General features: G+C 40.3%; 5 protein-coding genes and 1 pseudogene across 6 annotated transcripts in view; 4 read left to right on the forward strand and 2 right to left on the reverse strand.

Moving 5' to 3' along the window:
* Positions 1 to 1,092: 1,092 nt before the first annotated feature.
* On the reverse strand, positions 1,093 to 2,001 carry LOC307121279 (uncharacterized protein; the record flags this gene model as incomplete). Its single annotated transcript, XM_079808811.1, has 1 exon — positions 1,093 to 2,001. One exon carries the CDS (start codon positions 1,999 to 2,001, stop codon positions 1,093 to 1,095), a length of 909 nt encoding a protein of 302 aa, XP_079664937.1.
* Positions 2,002 to 4,637: 2,636 nt separating this feature from the next.
* On the forward strand, positions 4,638 to 5,267 carry LOC307122025 (histone H1-like; the record flags this gene model as incomplete). Its single annotated transcript, XM_079809826.1, has 1 exon — positions 4,638 to 5,267. The coding sequence occupies one exon, from the start codon at positions 4,638 to 4,640 to the stop codon at positions 5,265 to 5,267; it is 630 nt and encodes a 209-aa protein (XP_079665952.1).
* A 2,678-nt stretch (positions 5,268 to 7,945) lies between these two features.
* On the forward strand, positions 7,946 to 9,016 carry LOC307122029 (histone H2A). Its single transcript, XM_079809830.1, has one exon. It carries the CDS (start codon positions 8,025 to 8,027, stop codon positions 8,409 to 8,411), a length of 387 nt encoding a protein of 128 aa, XP_079665956.1. The 5' UTR covers positions 7,946 to 8,024; the 3' UTR covers positions 8,412 to 9,016.
* A 769-nt stretch (positions 9,017 to 9,785) lies between these two features.
* On the forward strand, positions 9,786 to 10,097 carry LOC307122041 (histone H4; the record flags this gene model as incomplete). Its single annotated transcript, XM_079809841.1, has 1 exon — positions 9,786 to 10,097. One exon carries the CDS (start codon positions 9,786 to 9,788, stop codon positions 10,095 to 10,097), a length of 312 nt encoding a protein of 103 aa, XP_079665967.1.
* Positions 10,098 to 14,416: 4,319 nt separating this feature from the next.
* The window catches only part of LOC307122033 (histone H2B-like), a gene marked incomplete at its 5' end in the record, with an annotated part of 119,972 nt that continues 111,283 nt past the window's right edge, over positions 14,417 to 23,105 (reverse strand). The window contains 3 exons of the mRNA XM_079809834.1: positions 14,417 to 15,292; positions 15,535 to 15,600; positions 15,689 to 16,390. The remainder of the gene's footprint in view (positions 15,293 to 15,534; positions 15,601 to 15,688; positions 16,391 to 23,105) is intronic.
* LOC307122039 (histone H2B-like) lies at positions 17,134 to 17,509 on the forward strand (annotated as a pseudogene). The gene has a single exon. The product of its transcript is annotated as a histone H2B-like (transcript).

Raw genomic sequence — 23,105 nt, forward strand, 5'->3', positions numbered from 1 at the left:
AATAAATTTGAAATACAATGTCTTATATTAACATATAAATATAATACTGTGTAGGAGAATATTTATGCGATTTATCAGACATTTACATAATATTTAGTATGTATCGGCAGCATTAGATATTTCACAAAATGTATGTGTGAATGTATATGTGTGTGTGTGTGTGTGTGTGTGTGTGTGTACTCTCAAATTGTTCAACACAGCAAAAACCTTTTGAAAAACCAACACATTTCGAACTTTTCTTCATTTTTGTCCAGGCAAGAGGAAATGGAGCCAGCACCATCAGGAGCATATTTCTATTTTAAGAGAGATGCAGGTGGCTGATATATTCAGCAGCAGGAGCTGAACCGTGCAGAGGGAGCGCCATGTGCAGATGGCAATCGAGGAGGCCCGGCTAGCAAGGGAACAAGACGCAGCCTTAAGGGCAGAGGAAAATGCCCAAACGGCTGGATTCAACCAAGCCTTCCTCAATGTTATGGGGATGCTTGTAAAGGCAATAAGTGGCCGGCAAGAACAGAACTCTCTGCCTGACTAGAAACCCAGGCGGTACTAATATAAAAAAAGAAAGAACCTGTTTTGTGCACCTTCATTTTAGAAAGTTTTGCACTACATGCATGTTGCCACTTTTTTTTAAAGTTTACTGACATTTTCACTTTTACTCTTTTTAATTTGTCATGTGTATTTTTTGGCACTAAATACAATTTGCACATTGTTTACAATTTTCTGTTTACACTAACGTACTTTTTTTCTTATGTATACATGTATTGCACTACATACATTTCCTCTGTTTACACTTTTACTTAATTTCTTATGGATATATTCTTTGCACTACATTTCCACATTGTTTAAAGTGTGACATTGACATTTTAACCTTTGCAATGTTGTATTTATTTTAGTTTTTTTAAATAAAAAAGGCACTGGACAAACGTGTGTATTTCTTTACTTTCTTAATGATTTAATTTGCATGTGCTGTACCAATGGATAAATGTGAATTATAAATAATGCCTGTTTAATAATATAAAGAAAATAAAGCGAGACAATGCTTTGAAATATTAAGTTTATTAATAATCCACTTGACAGGACAAACATGAATACTTAACTATTGAAGTAACGCAACAGACCCTCGCGTGCATCCCTGCCCTCCTCCTCTACAGCCTGGGCCAGGGCCACCACAGGCTCTGCTGCTGAAGTTGAATCCCATGCACCCTCATAGGCCTCTCCATGACTCTCACAGAGGTTATGTAAAGCACAGCATGTCAGGACCATAGATTTCACAAGGTCGACCGCACAGTCATTCCTTTTCATAAGGCAACGCCATCTTCCTTTTAATCTATCAAAGGCATTTTTCACAACTACACGTGTTTGGGAGATTTTCTTGTTGTACACCTGCTGTTCTGCTGTCAGCCGTCCAGTGTCAATGAATGGTTTTAAGAGCCAGTGCTGCAGGGGATAGGCAGAATCTCCTAGAATGTAGTAGCCAACTTTCACCCCACCGATGTTTCTGGTGTTAGCTGGTATGTGATCTCCACGACTTGCCATCTCCCACAGTGTGGACAGTCTCAAAACCCGAGCATTATGCAGGCTTCCAGGCAGTCCTGTGAAAACATTCCAGAAAAGTCCCTTTCCATCCACAACACCTTGAAGGATGATGGAGTGCCAGCCTTTACGGTTGAAATAGTCACAGTGATAGTCATGAGGTGCTATGATGGGTATGTGCGATCCATCAATAGCACCAATGCACTGTGGGAGCCCCCACCGGTTCTCAATGTAGGCAGACATTTCTTCAAACTTCTCCTGATCTGGAAAACGAATTTGTTCCGGTACCAGCAAAGTCTCTGCTGCAGCACAGAACTCCTGGACACATCGACAAACAGTTGTTATGCTTGCTCCAAAAAGATGTCCAACACTTCTGTAATCAGAACCGGTTGCGAGCTTCCACAGTGCGATGGCTACTCTCTTCTTCAGAGGTACACAGACACGAAAGTTTGTGTCCCGTCTTTCCATCGCTGGGCGCACTTTGTTGCACAAGTAGGCAAACGTTTCTTCTGACATTCTAAAGTTCTCCAGCCATTGAGTGTTTGTAAAACCGGGAACCATCACATCCCACCACTCAGAAGCTCGGTTAACTGTCCAAACAGACGGTCTGTGGCGGCGACTTTGCAAAATATGAAGGATCTGAAATACATAGAATACGCATTTTAAAACATAATTTTGCCAGCCAAGTTAATTATATGGTTTAGTGTGACAGTGATATAGCGATTGAGACAGTGGATTGTTATATGCAAGATTAGCTTACCCTTGTGCGCCGTCGGGCAAGCCTATCATCGTCTGAACTTTGTTGCAGGAGTTCCCAAACTCTCTTTGTTTTTCTTTTAGTGTTTTGTTTTGCTGCCATCAGCCTCCTCTGAAACAAACTTTTTCTCTGTGCGGTGAAAAACATCCACATGCCGAGAATCAAGAACACCATTCCTTCGCTAGGCTCCATTGCTCCTGTTTTGCGCGTTTGTTTTTGTGTCGCGTTTACGATGATGTCGTGGCAGTAGAGGAGGCGCAACTACAACGCAATCCCACACACGTGAAGCGGCACAACTACAGTGGAGAAGCAACCGAACCGAGCCGCGCCGTATCACGCTGTGGAAAAGGGCGGTAGGCGGGGCTAATATTTACCCGCTGCTTTGAGTTGTCCAATGAAAAACGAGTATGTGGGCTCGGCCTATGAAAACAGCCAATCAGAAGATGCTGTATCTCTTAGTAAATTAGCATATAGCTGTCAATAAAAGCCTCTGTATCGCTCCTGCGTTCACATTGATTAATTATCAGCATCATGCCTGAACTAGCCTGGAGATATTCTAAAATGCTTAACATTAGAAACACTTAACCTGACTTAATGTACTAAGACAGTGTTATTATGATACCAAGCACAGGAAACATAATACTAATAACGTATGTACCAAAAAATCAGATGAGCCCAGAATATGAACGCTACACGTTTAATTACATGTTAAAGGTATAGTTCACCCAAAATTGAAAATTGTCATTTAATCACCCTCAAGTTGTTCCAAACCTGAGTTTCTTTGTTCTGCTGAACACAAAAGAAGATATTTTGAAGAATGTTTGTAACCAAGCACATAGAGCAACCATTGACTACCATAGTAGGGAAAAAAATACTATGGTAGTCAATGGTTGCTCTATCTGCTTTGTTACAAACATTCTTCTAAACATCATCTTTTGTGTTCAGCAGAACAAACAAACTCATACAGGTTTGAAACAACTTGAGGGTGATTAAATGATGACAGAATTTTCATTTTTGGGTGAGCTATCCCTTTAGGGTTTTTAAAACCATTATAAGAAGACGCTTAACGTGGCTTAATGTACTAAGACAGTGTTAATAAAAGACCAAACTCAGTATTCAATTTATGGAAAAAGTGTTGAAAGTTCCTCTGCAGTTTGCAGTTCAAAAGGCTTACGCTCATCAGACGTAGTGTACGCATTTTGAACTGCGAGAGGCACTTTAAACACTTTTTCGATAAATTTAATACGGAGGCGATAGGACGGAACTTCACTTTATACATTTGTATTTTACTTACACAAACCCATCGATTCAGAAGGCCTTTATTAACCCCTAGACCTGTGTGGAGCAGTTATATGACAGACAGATGCATTTTTATGACAAAAACAGAACAACAATCAGTGCCATTCTAAAGCTTGGATTATGAAGGACTGAAAGAAGAATGTCATATACACCTAGGATCAGTTTATTAGAATAATACAGAATGACATAAAGGGGACATAGACTCCCTGTGTTATACCACCAGTCACAATTGTGACCGTCTTCATTTATCTGCAGCCTGACAACAGAATAAACCTTGTAATAATATAATTGCTATGTATAGATAATCCTTTCTTGATGTGTGCAAAAAATGTATGACCCTGTTATTATTTTATCCACTCTGTTCTCACTTTACCGAAAACTGAGATGAATGAGAGATGAGGAGAAACAAATGTGATGATTTAGTTAAAACATTAACACATGATCATGTGTATTTATTATTATGATTATTGTTATTATAAGGACAGATCATCTGCTGTCCAGACATGAGAGTCACAGAGAGACTCGGATCCTCCGGATGATGTTCGTGTGCTTCAAGCTGCCCAAAACAGCAGCTGTATGAAAGCCTCCTCACGCCCTCACTGATGCCGATTTCATTAAAGTCTCTTTCAGACTGTTTGCTGAACACACAGAGGACGCGTTTGGGCTTTTAGCAACTTTTACACTTAAACTATCCATCAAATTCACACGCGGCTTTTCCCCGTGGCTGATGCTCGCCTTGGGTTTGATCTGATGGAGGCAAAAGAAACAAATCCTCTTCGCGTGTTTTAGTCTCTAATGAAAGCTCAGAACCTCTGCTTGGTGTTCACTTTGTTTTGACTGTGACAAACTATTTCACCGCTTCAGTTTTGCCCCAAATGTAAGAGAAGAAAACACACGCGTGAGGGGCTCGTGGACGCGCACAGACACCAAGCGGGCAGGTTGAGTCTATAAGGTTCTCATGTGTTATTGAAGAGCGCAGCGCCGCGTGAGCGCCAGTCATTGCTGACACCAGACAGCGCTTAAAGACTTTAGATCCGATCAGAGAGAGATGGCAGAAACCGCCCCAGCCCCGGCTGCTGCCGCCCCGGCCAAAGCGCCCAAGAAGAAGTCCGCTGCGAAAGCCAAGAAAGCAGGTCCAGGCGTCGGTGAGCTCATCGTCAAAGCTGTGTCCGCGTCCAAGGAGAGGAGCGGCGTGTCCCTCGCCGCCCTGAAGAAAGCTCTCGCCGCCAGCGGCTACGACGTGGAGAAGAACAACTCCCGCGTCAAGATCGCCATTAAGAGCCTGGTGACTAAAGGCACCCTGGTGCAGGTCAAAGGGACCGGCGCCTCGGGCTCATTCAAGCTCAACAAGCAGCAAGCCGAGACCAAGAAGAAGCCCGCGGCCAAGAAAGCGGCTCCTAAAGCGAAGAAGCCCGCGGCCAAGAAACCCGCCGCCGCCAAGAAGCCCAAGAGCGCAGCGGCAAAAAAGCCCAAAGCCGCCGCCAAGAAATCGCCCAAGAAAGCCAAGAAACCCGCCGCCTCAGCCGCTAAGAAGGCGACGAAGAGCCCCAAGAAGGCAAAGAAGCCAGCAGCCGCTAAGAAAGCAGCCAAGAGCCCCAAAAAAGCCAAGGCAGCGAAACCCAAGACGGCAAAGCCTAAAGCCGCCATGCCTAAAAAGGCAGCTCCCAAAAAGAAGTAAATCTTATTAGTACAGACAAATAACGTTTGTTCCTCAACGGCTCTTTTAAGAGCCACCCACTGATTCTGAAAAAGAGCAAAACTGTATTTTACTGATTTGATTATTTTGAAAAGAAAAGGCCAATATTTGACTTGTGGCCACTTAAACATGCAATCTAAACTAACAATATAAAAAATGAGTGACCAGATAAAATGAGTTTTGAATCACTGAACCATTTTGTAAAAAATAAAACATTGATTAAAAATGGACAGAAAGGGGTTTGAGACATTGATGATTACAGTCCAAATGGGATGTTTTATAACTCAGTATACAGAATATATTCACTCGACACTGCTGGAGGATTGTGACTCAACACACACACTAAAGGCAGTGATAAAACTACAATATTACAAAAGAACCATAAAACTACAATATCAGAAGATCAATGTGCCCAGTAACACATTGAGAGAGTGAAATAAATTATATTAAAAAAATAAATTTCACCATTTTATATCAAATATCTTTACACATATTAACTGTGCACACAGAACACCACATTGTTAAATGGATGTTAAAGGATATAATTCCGTTACATTTTCTATCTTTTTTTCAGTATTACATCTATGTTTCTATTTTATTCGTCAACTACGTGTGCATAATTATTCCCGCTTGAAAATGGGGTTGGGCTTTGGAGGGAAGGTCAGTGATTGGTTGAAATCTATTCAGACTCTATACCAATGAGCGACTGGCACCCTAGTATAAAGACAGTGTGTGGAGACAGGACTATTCGTTGACATTTTTTCTAATGTGGATGAGGGAGTAAGTAGGTCATTGTATGCGGATGATGGAGCTTTATGGATAAGGGGGCGAAATGTTGCTTATGTAGAAAAGAAAATGCAAAATGCAGTAAATGAGGTTGAGAATTGGGCAAAGAAATGGGGTTTTAGATTTTCTGTGGCAAAAACTCAGGTGTTATGTTTTTCGAATAAGAAAGTTAAACCATCTATGAATATTAAAATGTATGGGCATCAGTTAGAAGAAGTAAATGTAGTTCGATATTTAGGAATGTGGATGGACTCAAAAATAAACTTCAGAATACATATTCAGAAAATGATAGAAAAATGTAAAAAAGGGATAAACATATTAAGGTGCTTAGCAGGAGTAGAATGGGGGGCAAGTAGACAGTCATTGAAAAGAATATATAAAGCAGTAATAAGATCTAACATTGACTATGGTAGCATGGTGTATAGCTCGGCAAGTATAACTTGTATTAAAATGATTGAGGCAATACAATCTCAAGCAATGAGAATTTGTTGCGGAGCAGTGAGATCATCTCCAGTGGTAGCGTTACAGGTAGAATCAGGAGAAATGCCTCTAGAATTACGCAGACTTCAATTGAAGATGGGATTCTGGACTGGAGTAAAGGGTCATTTAGAATGTCATCCAGTTAAGAAAATTTTAAAAGAATGTTGGGAGTATGAATATAAAGAAAAAGTAAGTTTTGGGTGGACTGTTGGGAAGGAGGCACAGAATATGGGATTGAATGTATATGAGATTGCACCATCAGTGGCGATTCCTGCAATTCCTCCATGGTTGTTTCAAATGCCACTAGTTGATCTAGATATACATAATGAGATTAAAAATAAGGATATAAACATTTCAACAGTAACAATGATACAACAATATATTAATCAAAAATATTTTTCAGTATTACAGATATATACTGATGGGTCTAAAGAACCAGAATCTGGAAGAACAGCAGCAGCTATGTATATACCTACATTTAAAGTCAAAATCGCAAGGAGAGTATCAGATCATATTTCAGTATATACTACCAAATTAATTGCAATATGTATAGCTTTACAGTGGATAGAGGAGGTGCAACCTAATACATCAGTGATATGTTCAGATTCAATGGCTGCCCTTAAAAGTTTACAGAGTGGAAAATCTGAAGCATGACAAGACGTAATATATGAAATATTACAGTGTTTGTACAGAGTAAGACAGTTGGGTATAATGGTATATTTCCTTTGGGTGCCGGCACATGTAGGAGTGGAAGGGAATGAGGAAGTGGACCAGCTGGCAAAGAAAGCCCTGAAACAAAATCAAGTTGAATTTACGGTTTCAATAAGTAAAGCTGAAATTAAGAGATTAATAAAGATTGAAGTAAGAAAGAAATGGCAAAAAATTTGGGATTGTGATCAAAAAGGAAGACATTTACATCAGGTTCAGGGATGTGTTGGTGCTGAAAGGATAAGGTATGGCAATAGAAGGAAGGATGTGATCATATCAAGATTGAGAATAGGGCATACAACATTAAATCACAGTCTGCAAAGGATGGGGAAACATGAAAATGGTTATTGTGACAAATGTGGTCTGCCAGAAACGGTAGAGCATATTCTTTTAAGATGTGTTGCATATGAAAGTGAAAGATCTCAGTTATCTCATGAATTAGAAATGATAGGAATAAATAATATATCGATGCAGGTGCTATTAGGAAATGGGTTAATGCAATCAAGGGTATATGAAATAATGTTGAAGTATTTAAAAAGGATTGGAATAATGGATAGAATTTGAATATTGTGTTTTTTTTTTAAGGTAAAGAGATGATTAAGTAGCCTATATGTGAGCTTCACACTCCAGATCAGTAGGTGGCGGGAATGCACCTTTTTAAGTTGGTTTGCCAAACCGCCATAAAACAGAAGAAGAAGAAGAAGAAGGACTATTCGTTTTCTTTTAGTGTTCTACTGAGAGGAATTTTAGTCAGTAATTTCAAAAATGAGCGGCAGAGGCAAAACCGGCGGCAAAGCCCGAGCAAAGGCTAAGACTCGCTCCTCCAGGGCGGGACTGCAGTTCCCCGTCGGCCGTGTTCACAGGCTTCTCCGCAAAGGCAACTACGCTCAGCGCGTCGGTGCCGGTGCTCCGGTTTATCTGGCCGCTGTGCTCGAGTATCTTACCGCTGAGATCCTGGAGCTGGCTGGAAACGCCGCTCGAGACAACAAGAAGACCCGCATCATCCCCCGTCACCTGCAGCTGGCGGTGCGCAACGACGAGGAGCTGAACAAACTTCTGGGCGGAGTGACAATCGCTCAGGGCGGCGTGCTGCCCAACATCCAGGCGGTGCTGCTGCCCAAGAAGACCGAGAAGGCCGCCAAATCCAAGTAAACTGATTGCTGACTGTTTTCGCAACCCAAAGGCTCTTTTAAGAGCCACCAAAACTGCACTGATTGAGACTCTTTCCAGTTTAAACGTTGAATATGAGTAGAAGGCTATAACATGTTTGGATGTTCATTCTCTAATTCGTAAACTGCGTACTATTTTATGTGGTATAAATATGAAAGTGTCACTTTTTTAAGTCTTAGATTTTATATTTGTGAATATTATCAAAGAATGTATAATTTTAGAATATATACCCTTGATGGTGTGGATTTGCTTTGTGACAATTTCTCATTTCCTTATTATTCACAGAAATAAAATATTTGCACTGGGAATTAAAAGGGCAGGCCTTAAGGTGGCCAATGATGTGCTGTTTTTAAGTCACATGACATTTGAATGTCCCTCCAAAACTCTTTCCCACCGTCACAGAAGCTGAAGTGCTCCAAAAATTACTCTAACCTCATTTCTAAACATCTCTTCTCAAGGGGGATTTATTTGGAAGGTCAATTATATATTTTTAATCACAAATACCTCCCATTGATCTTTCTGTAAATGTATTAATTAAAAGACATAATTGTGTTATTTATACATAAATACAGCTATACTACAATAAACTCTTCAAATAAATAACTGCTATCATATTATTGATGCTATTATCTTAATGGTTTAATATTATATTAATGCAGAGGGGATCTAATTATTTTTGGTTTGCATGAGTTCAAAGTATATAAATCTAACAATTTAAAATAAAAATAAAAACCGACCTTTTATCCAGGAGTTTGCCACTTCTTTTCATCTTCAGTCTGTCTGAAAATATACAGCTGGTTTCTTTCTAACTCTCTTTCATTCGCTCATGCACAGTTTTGATCAAATCTTCAGCTGCTCCCTAATAGTGACATGGGCTGTTCTGAAACTATTATGGGATGTTGAAGGCCAAAGAAGAGATTACTCTTATGGTGCAAGTTCAGCTAAAGGGAGACATACAGTGAAGATCAGAGAGGCCAGAAATCATTCAAACTCTATAAATACACCTGACATGTCACATACAAATATACTGTTATATACAATGAATGCATTGAATATATTAATTGTCATTCAGTTTCTCTGTATATGATATAGTTATCTTCATCTAATATCATCTTCGTTAAATGAATCTTATAAAACTTTTTTTTTAAAATATATATTAAACAAAGGACAGGCCTCGTGAGATCAGGGTTAGGGTTTAATCACATTGTCTTGTGCTGAACTATATCGAGGGGCGGGGCGTGTTGTGTTGGGGGTGGTTTCTGTCAGGTCCTGTAAGCAAATATAAACTGCCTCCTTGTGGCGCTTATTTTCTACTCGTTATTGTCTTTTGACTGACTGAAGTACTCTAAGTTAATCATGTCTGGAAGAGGCAAAGGCGGTAAAGGGCTCGGTAAAGGAGGCGCTAAGCGTCATCGTAAAGTTTTGCGCGATAACATCCAGGGAATCACCAAACCCGCCATCCGTCGTCTGGCTCGCCGCGGCGGTGTCAAGCGCATCTCCGGTCTGATCTACGAGGAGACCCGCGGAGTGTTGAAGGTGTTTCTGGAGAACGTGATCCGCGATGCCGTGACCTACACCGAGCACGCCAAGAGAAAGACCGTCACCGCCATGGATGTTGTGTACGCGCTGAAGCGGCAGGGACGCACCCTGTACGGCTTCGGAGGATAAACGCCTGAAATCAAGAGAAATCACAAACCCAACGGCTCTTTTAAGAGCCACACACTCTCTCACATAAAGAGTCATGTCACAGCAATGCTGGTACGAAAGAATAAATGCGTTTTTTAACTGAAAAATAAATGCCCAATGTAACAAAAGGTAATAATTATCATAAATGCTTAATGTAACATAATTACAGACCTTTGTATTTCATAAACAACTGCAGAAGTTACAAGTGGTCCATTAAACCTGTTTTATATGCATCATAATTGTTCTATAGCCTGTAGAGAAATTGGTCCGGGTTCTTATTGGTTATATATTTTTAATTAAACTACGAATAAATGAGTGTGAAAATAAAATATTGGCCTTTCATCACATAATTTAAGGTAATGTGTTTTAATGCTGAAAATTTGCATTGAAATCAGCTTTTTCCTTTATTTAGCTTGTGAGTTTTAATAATGTGTATTTCAGAGAAGAAAACTATTGCAATTCATAGTGATTTACAGAATCAAGAAAAAAGTTAAAATTGAATGTCGGTGGTAAAGCGACTTTTGTATAGGAGGGAATTTCTGGTTCAAAATCTATTGTTAAAATGGATCTTATTACTTTATTCTAAAATGAGTTTTCATATGTGACCCTCTCTGTGAAAACCCAGCTAAAGTCATTTTTTTGTCATTCGCTGTTTTATACATAAAATCATCCTACATAATGTAAAGAACATTCTGTGAAAATATAACCTTGATATCTTTAATATTGACTGAGTAAGATCATGTCAAAAGTTGGCTGAATTTCGGCCTCAGAAAATCATGATTTTGAGAAATTCCAATTTTAAAATCAGCTTATTTTTGAAATTGTAAAACATTTTAACCATTATTATTCTGATAATGTGCCATATACCACATTAAAGCTAAGATTCTCCCATTTTCAGTGATATAGGACACATTTATGGGAAAATTCTTAGTTTTGTAAAACAAGTCTATTTATTATGATGTGCATGTCCAAAAAGCGTGAAACATTGAAACGAATGGGGGCACCACAAGAGCTTGATTTACCAAGTCAGTTCACTCTAATGATTTGTAGGCTATAACTTTATTAGTAAAATGAAATCTCAGTAGAAAATGTCATTAAAGCGCTATATAAATGTAACAAATTATTATAAATTATTATTAATAGGCCTATATATATCCATTAATATATAAAACATCCATAGAAAATCTCACTGTGTAACATTTGGAGTAAATCCAGGACTAGGCCTAATGGCCTAACAAGTTAACAGGTCAGTCTCAAACTTTGTGCAGATAGTAAGTCATAACTGTGAATCTTCACTTGTCTCACAATTCGATTAGATTATGATTCATTAGGATTTTTTCATGGCTCATTGTGCTTAATAACTCTTTTAGCCTACATAAAGCACGTCCTGCACTTTATGTTCTCATTCATGCATGTTCTATTCGTATAGGTTTACAAACTGAAACCAAAACATCAGACGCAAGAGCATTGCTTCCGAAGGACACACGCAACTTTTTTATATAATACGGGTTCTTTATTTAGCCTACAAAAAAACAGTAGGCCTATATTAATCATTATTAATTAATAGGGGTGTAACGATTCGTTTTAACAACGATTCGATTCGTATCACGATTTGAGGTTGTCGATACGATTCAAGGACGATATTGGTTCATTTAGAACGATACGATCCGAAACGATTCAGTGACTTGAAATCGATTCAGTAACTTTTTAGCCAAAAATTGTGTGACTGAAATAAATATCTGGATACTGGTCAGTGCAGGTGAAGTTTCCTAGATTCCTGTTGTTTCTTGTAAGGGAATCAGGTATAAATTAATTATGGATATAAACAAACAAGTAAACAACAATTAATGGCAAATGCATTCAAATTTTATTTGAATAAAGTGCAACCAACAGTTTAGGATGAATTAACAGGAAGTTAACCTTTTCTGCTCTCATTTTCAATATTCAATACATTTTCAATAAAAGCACAGTAAGTGCAACCAACATTTCAACAGTAGGTTAACCTGCTACTTCTGGTTTTGTTTTCCAACATAAAAATATTACAATATTAATATCAAAAATAAAGTGCAACTAACTTCTCTTCAGGTTTAATTAATAGTAGGTTTACCTGCTACTTTTGCTGTTGTTGTTCAACATTAAAATAATATAAATACAATATTAATATCAAAAATAAAGTGCAACCAACATTTCTTCAGGTTGAATAAACTGGCTGAACCTGCTACTACTCTCAGTAACAAACAATATTTAACAAAAGATAAAATGTAACCACCTACTCTTCAATGACTCAATTACATTTTTTTCCCAAAAATATCAACTGATCAACATGATCTGACCGCAGAACACTTCTCTGTGCGTTCACTATGTCGCCAGCAGTACTAAAACTCGCTCTGCTGGCACACTGGTGTCAGGAATGCACAGGTAACAAGCAAGGGTTGAAAGTACAGGTAACGTTAGCTCTTTCTCCTGGTGGCTTGATAATTTCTCGCTCGTTGGCTTTTCCTCTGCCATCCGCCATGCTATGTTTTGTTTTCTTAACGCTGCTGCTGGTGCGAGGCGATAATGTCACAGATAGGCAGACTGAATCGAGTAACGTTTGACGCCTTTATAATTAAAAGTGCTAAGAAAAAACATCCATATAAAGTCTGACGTGCTTAAATACAATGCGTTATTTCCTATGATCGATACAATCGATTGATTACCTTTTAAAACGATGTTAGATCGATACATGTCGTCTGGAAGGCCAAGTTGCCGAGCACAGATCGATGTAGTTAGATCATAGGAATATAAATCGATACATCGATGTAGTAGATGAATCGTTACACCCCTATTAATTAAACTATCAGCTGTTCTGTTCCTTGCGCTTCACTTGCCGCGGCCGCCCTGTCAGAGAGCGAATTCATAAACCCAGCGCATCAGCATCAAAAGACCAAACTATTTAGACACTTAGCAGCCATTAAATGTCTTTAAAATAAGATGGATGTATAGGCAGAAGGTGGAGTTAGGAAACAAATAAACTGTTCCTGAAATGTCGTTGATGACGCAAAGAAATCCACACAGAAATCGGAACCCGGCTTAAGTCGCCGTTTTCTTGCCTTTCCCGACACTGATCTGATCCTTGGTCGTGCGGATTGATATTATGGTCTGTCTGCACTTTTTAATTGTAAAAAATACGTTTCTGAACCGAATGATATAAGAATCAGCAGTTGTTTCTGCGTCCAAAGTAAACAAAGAGACGATTCAAATCAATATTTAAGAAGCCCACGTCCGGTATTTTTTGGTGCAAAATAATAGAACGTTGCGTCAATAAAATCATTTATTTCAGTATTTATAATATTATAAATGAAAAATTGAGTACTGCATCTCAAAGCCCTTGGTATAATCTATCATTTACAGCAATAAACACAAATTGCCTGTTTTGGTCATTTTTATTAGAGGTGTGCGATACCGCTAGATTTGGTATCGATCCGATACCAAGTAAATACAGGGCCAGTATCGCCGATACCGATACCAATATCGATACTTTTTAATAATTAAGGTGGATGCGTCTTCAACCTAAATCTAAATGAATTTCATGACTTTTAATTTGTTTTTGTGATTTGCATTTTGGGTTATTAATCAGTACTACAAAAGCTTTTGTTCAGAAACAACTTTTGGTTACTTCTGTTTTATTTAAATAAACAAAGTTACAAAATGATTACTTCACAAATATAAAAAATGTAAAAACAAATTCTCTTTTCAAGTAGCATGTTAACAAAAAATGTTTCTCCTCTTTAGTGCACTTCTTTTCAGGATTTTTTTCTTAAATAAACAAAGTCACAAAGTCACAAAAGCCGCGTTTCCACCGAAATTACCCGGAACTATTTGTACCAGGAACTTTTTTCCCAGGAACTTTTTCTCCCCCAGACCTGCTACAATCTGCGTTTCCACCGCGGTCTAAAGTACCGGGGAGATTAGGCAAATTAGTCCGGTGACGTGAGAATGCGCGCGACTGCTTCTCCCAGTTTCTGACGGACAGTAATCACTTTTGCGCGATACTGTCTGCAACAATAACAAGTGTAGGTGATGCAAGCAGCGCTGCTTTTGCTGATTATGTACACACATTACCAACACTGTTTATTTAAACGTGCACTTTCACCTGGTTTGACCATTTTAATGCAAAATGGGATGATGGGCAATCCAAAATCTGAATGTGTTGTAATAGCTCAATTCCAAAACAAAACATTTTCTATAAAAGGATAATGAGGTTTCAGTCATGACAGATGTGTGAAAAGTTAATTGAATGAAAACAATAGACTGAATTAAGCAGTTGAAAGATTAGGTACTAGACTGCAAGTATTTTATTTTTTATCACAATAACATCTCTTAACATTCACAGAAAAAAAAATTCACATGACTAGTATTACAATATGCTTCATTAAATGCATAATTTTAGAGACTTCTTCCTCAAATTTGAAATGAAGCAGGACCATACTTATGGCTTCACTTAAGTTGTGGTTATAAGTTATTATACTACATTCACATAGTTATACATTTAAAAATATAATATTTGGGTTTTCTAGATATGATTATGTGCATATTCAGAAAGACTTGCGAGCAGCAGCCCTTTTATTTGCTTCCTACACTATATGAATACAATTAGAATGTGGTTATATAGTTAGAATGTGGAAATTAAAGACACAGTGACATTTTACACATTTTACTTTATTTTAGACAGATTAGTTCTTACAAAATTAAAATAAAAGTGTGCAAAGACAAATAAATTACTAGAACAATAAAATGAAAATATAAAATGTGAAAACAACAATATAAAAAAAAAAGTGTATTTTTCAGTAACCTTTCCAAGAGCTGTGCCAACACGTACAATATATAAAGTACAAATGTGGTAGAGCAAATGCTTCATTCAAGCGGCTGGTCATTGTGGCTACTTCTTGAACGACTGGACAAACTGTCCAAGAACAGACAGAAACCCGGTCTGAAAGTCCCTCTGCTTTCTTCCGCTTCTGACTGGTGGAATGCCAACTCTTGCCTCCTCATCTCTCCTCGGCCTGGCTCTCCAGTAACAGCTGAATATATTGGTCAGGCTGTTCTTGTCCATGCTGCAGGACGGCCCGGCTCCTCCATGTCCCTCAGTGCATCAAAAAAGTCACAGTCCTTTTTCCTTTTCCCTAAGTAGAAAACTTGCACAGAAACACATGGAAATTAATACACAAGGCAACCATGAAACAATAGAAACCATCAATTAATTATTTAAAGTGTTTTCACTACAAATAATGAACAATTGTTTGGCCAGCTTGAACAATGCCCAGTGTGCAAATTTTATCATGGGCAATTTAAGTTTACAATTAAAAACAACAAAACCATTAAGGATTACACATCAGTTTTTAAATATATACACATTTTTGTCAGCTTTATAACGTACTGGTGACCGCGGGGGAAAACACGCTGGTCTCCGTTGCCTGCGATCCATCAGGGCCACTCGTTACACCTGGAAAAGCACGTTGAAAAAAGTTACTGCAACGTGTTTAAACACTGCAACGAGTTTAATAGATGATACCAAGATGATATATATATACCTTCAACCCACTCGGATTCCTGGATGGTTTCCAACAACGCACTAGCCGAGTCTTTCGTTACCGCTGCGCCAGAAAAGGACGGTCTGTGTCCCAGCAACGCGTCCAGGCGGTCATGCCACTTGTTGATACGCCGGTCGGAACCGCTCCGGTTGTCATGATCCTTTAATTTCTTGTAATCTTGTCTTAATTTCTTCAATTTCTCTCTGCACTGTTTTCCAGTGTGACTGGAACCGAGTCGATATCTTCAGGTAATGTTATACCTTTTCATAACGGGTCGCCGTTTCCAGTTCCCGCTGGATGTCCTCCTCCGCATATATGCTCAATAAAGCCTGAACCTCGTCGTCGGTCCATCGGTCGAATTTATTGTTGAACTCCATTGTTGCAAAAAAAATATTTACTGAACGCAAAACCCACAGAACTCACCTCGCAAAAGACTTGTAAATATGGCGGTGGAAAAAAAAAATAGCTGCGAGAGCTCAACCAATCAGCATGTTCAGCGCCCAAGTCCCACCCCCGAAAGTTCGCGAACCTTTCAAAAGTCCCACCTCGCAAGCAGGGCCGTTTGGAGGGGGAAATATTTACCCGGAACTTCATTTAGACCCTGGTTCCTGCGGTCGAAACACACCGAGTTCCCCCCCAAAGTTCCTGGTTCCGGGGTAAAGTTCCTGCGGTGGAAACGCGGCTAAAGTTTTACATACAACGCTCCTCTTTCTCTCTGCTGCCATTCTCCGCCTCTGACTGACTGCTGTCAGAAATGCGCGGCTGAGCGGCGCGCGCGCCTGACTGCTGGTGGTAGCGCTAGTGGTGAGTCACGTGACGGTACAACACAGGAGAGGGGGAGGAGAGCAGCGTCGAGCACGAGCAGCACTCTTGAGAGCTTGCTCTGCTCTGTGACAGCAGCAGCATTTTGACAAACACGGCCAGGTCGCAAAACGAGAGAAACTGAAACTTAAGTATCGATATTTTCACGTTGGTATCAATCAATACCGATACCAACGTTGGTATCGATATTATCGATATTAGTATCGATCTGCCCACCTCTAATTTTTATGGCTATGACTACTTTGATGCTCAATATCTCCTAATTAGATTATGCGACTTTAGCCGGGGTTTCACAGACGGGGTCACATATTACACTATCTTGCAGAATATTAGTCTTTTCAAACCTTTATTAAAGCAAAAGAGCGGGAAAGGAACAAAGGAAACGAGATCGTGTGGGTCTCATTCAAACATAAAGCGGTAGGCAGGGCTAATATTTGCCCGCCCGTGATTGGCTCTCGTTCCTCTCATGATGCTTTGAGATGTCCAATGAAATACGAGTTTATGGGATTGTCTATAACAAACAGCCAATCAGAAGAACCATTATCTCTTAGTAAATTAGCATATGGCGGTGAATAAAAGCCTCTGTATCGCTCCTGAGCACACATTGACTCTTCATCATCATCATGCCTGAACTAGCAAAGTCCGCGCCTAAGAAGGGCTCCAAGAAGGCCGTCACCAAGACCGCCGCTAAGGGAGGAAAGAAGCGCAGAAAGTCCAGGAAGGAGAGCTACGCTATCTATGTGTACAAAGTCCTGAAGCAGGTTCATCCTGACACCGGCATCTCCTCCAAGGCGATGGGCATCATGAACTCTTTCGTCAACGACATCTTCGAGCGCATCGGCGGTGAGGCGTCTCGTCTGGCGCACTACAACAAAGCGCTCCACCATCACCTCTAGAGAGATCCAGACCGCTGTGCGTCTGCTGCTGCCCGGAGAGCTGGCCAAACACGCCGTGTCCGAGGGCACAAAGGCTGTGACCAAATACACCAGCTCAAAGTGAGGTGACCTCTGACCTTACCCACCTCTTTTAAGAGCCACACATCTTCTCGTTTAAAGAGTTTATAATGTTTGGGATGAACTAACCCTTTTAATCCCAAAGTTTTCCCAGAGATGGTGTGAATTTGTATGGTGGTGGAAATGTATTCAACAACATTGGTGTGTGTGTATATATATTATTTTTGAGTAGTCCATGATTAAAATGGGTTTCACATCTAATCAGAATTGTGATTGGCGGTAGAACATAAGGAGTCTTAAGTCTATGGCGTTAATGCATTTACACGATGATAAATGTCACGCTCTGTTTCAAAAAGAATAAAATAACTTTCCTATACAGCAGTACGGCACAAATAATCACTATTATTAAAAAGTGGCAAATTATTGAAAACTGGAAGGTAATAAAGTTAAATGAAACCAATAAGTACAGATATGATAGGTACACAGATACACATGGATTTATATTAATTTACAATATGCACACATTCATTTTTAATAATCTTATGCCTAATCTGAAGAAAACGGCTTTGTTAATATTTCTTGTTTGTTAAATGACATTACATTGGCCTATTTAATTTCAAAATGGCGAAATTAGACAAAAGTTTATTAATTTGGCTGAATATTCAAATAGAAGTCATTTGTTTAACATTTCTGACTTAAAGAAGCAGCTGTCAAATATGAAATGTTTAGTTTAGCTACATATCTCTCACTTGACGTCGAGTCGCGCTGCTAAAATTGAAGCCCCCCCTAAAAAGGGCCTAGTGACGCCCATGCATTCCACGACATTGCACACTCGTACTATTGATACGCATTGTCATGAGATCGCGTTGGAGTGTGTAACCACTGCAGTTGGACAGTGACAATTTATAGATTAATTCAAAATAAAGCAGAACCTTTGTGATTATATTTCACAATTGTTTCACCATTGTTGAGATTCATGTGCTGATTGTTGATGTCTGTGTGTGTCACTGTAGTTTCACTTTTTGTGCTCATGTTTCTTAAAATCTCTAACTGATTGTTATAATACTGCAGGATCTTATGCTGCAATAACACAGGGTTTGTAATGTACATTTATTAATTGCACAACAATTTTTAGAATCAAATGACACCAGGCTATTTCATAATGACTATAAAACCACCGACAGGTAACCATCATCTGATGTCACTTCACTTTAGCTTCCTTTGGTACCGCAAATATGTTTTACAAACACACTGTCACAGCGGCCAAAAAAATAAATGTATAATAAGAGTTAAGAGCCCGACTAATGGAAACACTGATCACCGTATGGTGACTTCAAATGAAACACATTAGAGTTAAACTTCTGTTAATTCTCAATATGAACTTTGTAGTTGTCTGACAGAAATAAAGTCAATCTGGTTAGTAATGCGTGAAGCTGGTAATGCTGTTTGTGGAGATTTGTGGCTCAGATAAGGTCCAGTTCTGGTTTATTTCTTTGCTTTTGGCTGACATGTGGCTTTGCTATGGCCTGCTTTTGGCCCAGATCTGGCAAACAGGAGTGGGACACCCAAGGGCCGTCATTTCACGCAGCACGTGGGCCAGATCATCATTCCACATGTGTCAGATGTGGGCCAGATCAGCACTACACATGTGTCAGATGTGGGCCAGATCAGCACTACACATGTGTCAGATGTGGGCCAGATAAGCATTACACATGTGCCAGATGTGGGCCAGATCAGCATTACACATGTGTCAGATGTGGGCCAGATCAGCATTACACATGTGCCAGATGTGGGCCAGATCAGCATTACACATGTGCCAGATGTGGGCCAGATCAGCATTACACATGTACCAGATGTGGGCTAGATCAGCATTACACATGTGTCAGATGTGGGCCAGATCAGCACTACACATGTGCCAGATGTGGGCCAGATCAGCATTACACATGTACCAGATGTGGGCCAGATCAGCATTACACATGTGCCAGATGTGGGCCAGATCAGCACTACACATGTGCCAGATGTGGGCCAGATCAGCATTACACATGTACCAGATGTGGGCCAGATCAGCATTACACATGTGTCAGATGTGGGCCAGATCAGCACTACACATGTGTCAGATGTGGGCCAGATCAGCACTACACATGTGCCAGATGTGGGCCAGATCAGCATTACACATGTGTCAGATGTGGGCCAGATCAGCACTACACATGTGCCAGATGTGGGCCAGATCAGCATTACACATGTGCCAGATGTGGGCCAGATCAGCATTACACATGTGCCAGATGTGGGCCAGATCAGCATTACACATGTGCCAGATGTGGGCCAGATCAGCACTACACATGTGCCAGATGTGGGCCAGATCAGCATTACACATGTGTCAGATGTGGGCCAGATCAGCACTACACATGTGCCAGATGTGGGCCAGATCAGCATTACACATGTGCCAGATGTGGGCCAGATCAGCACTACACATGTGTCAGACGTGGGCCAGATCAGCATTACACATGTGCCAGATGTGGGCCAGATCAGCATTACACATGTGTCAGATGTGGGCCAGATCAGCATTACACATGTGCCAGATGTGGGCCAGATCAGCATTACACATGTGTCAGATGTGGGCCAGATCAGCACTACACATGTGTCAGATGTGGGCCAGATCAGCATTACACATGTGCCAGATGTGGGCCATATCAGCATTACACATGTACCAGATGTGGGCCAGATCAGCACTACACATGTGCCAGATGTGGGCCAGATCAGCATTACACATGTGCCAGATGTGGGCCAGATCAGCAATACACATGTGCCAGATGTGGGCCAGATCAGCATTACACATGTGCCAGATGTGGGCCAGATCAGCACTACACATGTGCCAGATGTGGGCCAGATCAGCATTACACATGTGTCAGATGTGGGCCAGATCAGCAATACACATGTGCCAGATGTGGGCCAGATCAGCATTACACATGTACCAGATGTGGGCCAGATCAGCAATACACATGTGCCAGATGTGGGCCAGATCAGCATTACACATGTGCCAGATGTGGGCCAGATCAGCACTACACATGTGCCAGATGTGGGCCAGATCAGCATTACACATGTGTCAGATGTGGGCCAGATCAGCACTACACATGTGCCAGATGTGGGCCAGATCAGCATTACACATGTACCAGATGTGGGCCAGATCAGCACTACACATGTGCCAGATGTGGGCCAGATCAGCACTACACATGTGTATATGTAAGCAATCGAGTCGAATCGATTCCCAAGTCTTCACATCCAAATCAGTGGAGATATGTGCATACTGATGAGAACCCAGCAGACATTGCGACAAGGTCTGTCACTGCTGCTCATCTCCAAGACACCAACTGGCTTCAAGGACCAAGGTTTCTTATAAACAACCTCCAGACTCTACCTGAAGAGAACACACATGAGCTTGTGAATCCTTCTTCTGATGCTGAGGTACGTCCTCAAGTCTCCACATTGAAGACCACAATGATGAGTAAGAGTCTTGGAGCTAAACGCTTCTCCAAATTTTTCACTTGGAAGTCCATCACTCATGCCATTGCACGTCTTCTTCATATATCTCTGTAGTAAAGTTTGTTTGTGTGGGAAGAAGGAGGCGGGAACCGGCGAACATTCAACAGCTTTAATAAAGTAAATGAACACAACATGAAAGTAAAAGTGGCAGCCCCTCACGGACGACTGCCGCGTACATACATAAACAAAACATAAATAAAACACAACTTAAAGTCCAGGCCTGGTCCTTTCTCGTCCTTCACTGGAGCTGCTCGTCCTTATATGCCTCCGTGCTCCCTCATGAGAGGACTCAAGACCGGTGTGCCTCGCAGGTGACGTTCATTCTCAATCATGCACACCGATCTCGCTCGCTCCTCCCATGTCTCGCGCTCGTCCACCTCGCCACAATCTCGTCAGTTCCATAAAGGTTCTACAACAGGAACATCTAGCTGCAAGGGCTGGCATTATTGTTCCAATGCTCCAACAGTGGAAGAACTCTTATGTGCTGAAAAAAATTATAATCGAAGCAGTCCAACAGAAGACATATGACCAAGAGTACAAAAGCTTGGAAACCGGGGACAAGCAAAGAACACAGATTGAGCTTGACGTAAAAAAGCCCCTTATCATCCCTGGGAAACATCACATTGCAACACTTTTAGTTAAACATCATCATGAGAAAGTGCAACACCAGGGACGACATTACACAGAGGGTGCTCTGCTTGCTGCTGGCTATTGGATAGTTGGTGGAAAGAGACGAGTTTGCAGTGTCATTCATGAGTGTGTTAAATGCAGAAGACTTAGAAGAGAACCACAGACTCAAAAAATGGCTGACCTTCCAGCAGATCGTGTATCCACTGACCCTCCATTTACGAATGTGGGACTAGATGTTTTCGGCCCATGGAGTGTGGCGGCACAACGTACCAGAGGTGGTCATGCTCAAAGCAAAAGGTGGGCAGTAATATTCACCTGCATGAGTGTGAGAGCTGTGCACATTGAGCTTATTGAGTCTTTAGTAGGGGTGGAAATCTTAAGGCACATAACGATTCGATCTGATTCCGATTCTGGGAGTAACGATCCGATTCCCAAAACGATTCTTAACATACATTTTTGGTAACTAATTATCCTGCTGTACAAATACATGAACTTTACATTTTAACCAAAATTGGAGCTAATATGTGTTTTGTTTTTAGTTAGAATATCTGTTTGACATTATTGCCATATAAAAAATGATTATGAATATTTCTTTCAATACTTTTATTTTATTAACCAAGTCATTTTGAAGATTAACAATACAATACAATACAATACAATACAATTTTATTTGTTAAGCACATGTAAAACAACCGAGGTTAGCCAAAGTGCTGGACACTGACATAATTACAACAAATTAAAAAACACATAACATAAACACAATACACAGTTTAAACAAGTGACAAACTAAAATAATAAAATGCAGAAATGAACTCTCAGGCTGGTTTAAAAAGCCAATGAATAAAAGTGAGTTTTAAGCCGTGATTTAAAACTGTCAAGGCTGGGAGCCACTCTGACACGCATAGGCAGATCATTCCACAGCCTGGGGGCCACGACTGAAAAAGCACGATCTCCCCTATTTTTAAGTCTTGTTCTAGGAACAGATAAGAGTAGTTGTTCAGCAGACCTCAATGACCTTAGAGGAGCATGCATCTTCAGTAGATCATCTATGTAAGCTGGGGCTTGACCATGAAGAGATTTAAAAACAAACAATAAAATCTTAAACTGTATTCTAAAACAAACAGGTAGCCAATGAAGAGAAGCAAGAACGGGCATAATGTGCTCCCGCTTACGGGTTCCTGTAAGGATTCGAGCGGCAGCATTCTGAACTATTTGCAATCTAGAAAGAGAGGCCTGGTTAACTCCTATATATAAAGCATTACAATAATCCAGGCGAGTGGTGATAAAAGCATGTATAACCCTCTCCAAATCTTTAAACGATAGAAATGGCTTCAGTTTGGTAAGTAGCCTAAGTTGAAAAAAACTAGCTTTTACAACAGAGTTTATCTGTTTCTCTAGGTGAAGATCACTATCCATCTTTACCCCAAGGTTCGATACCATAGACTTTACGTAGGGCGTCAGGGGTCCCAGGT

The sequence above is a fragment of the Gobio gobio genome, assembly GCF_949357685.1.
Source record: "Gobio gobio genome assembly, chromosome: 25".
In the NCBI taxonomy this organism is placed as follows: domain Eukaryota; kingdom Metazoa; phylum Chordata; class Actinopteri; order Cypriniformes; family Gobionidae; genus Gobio; species Gobio gobio.

What these genes read in the sequence shown, in the direction of transcription:
- LOC307122029 (XM_079809830.1), top strand. Translation starts at nt 8,025, where the DNA reads ATGAGCGGCAGAGGCAAAACCGGCGGCAAAGCCCGAGCAAAGGCTAAG.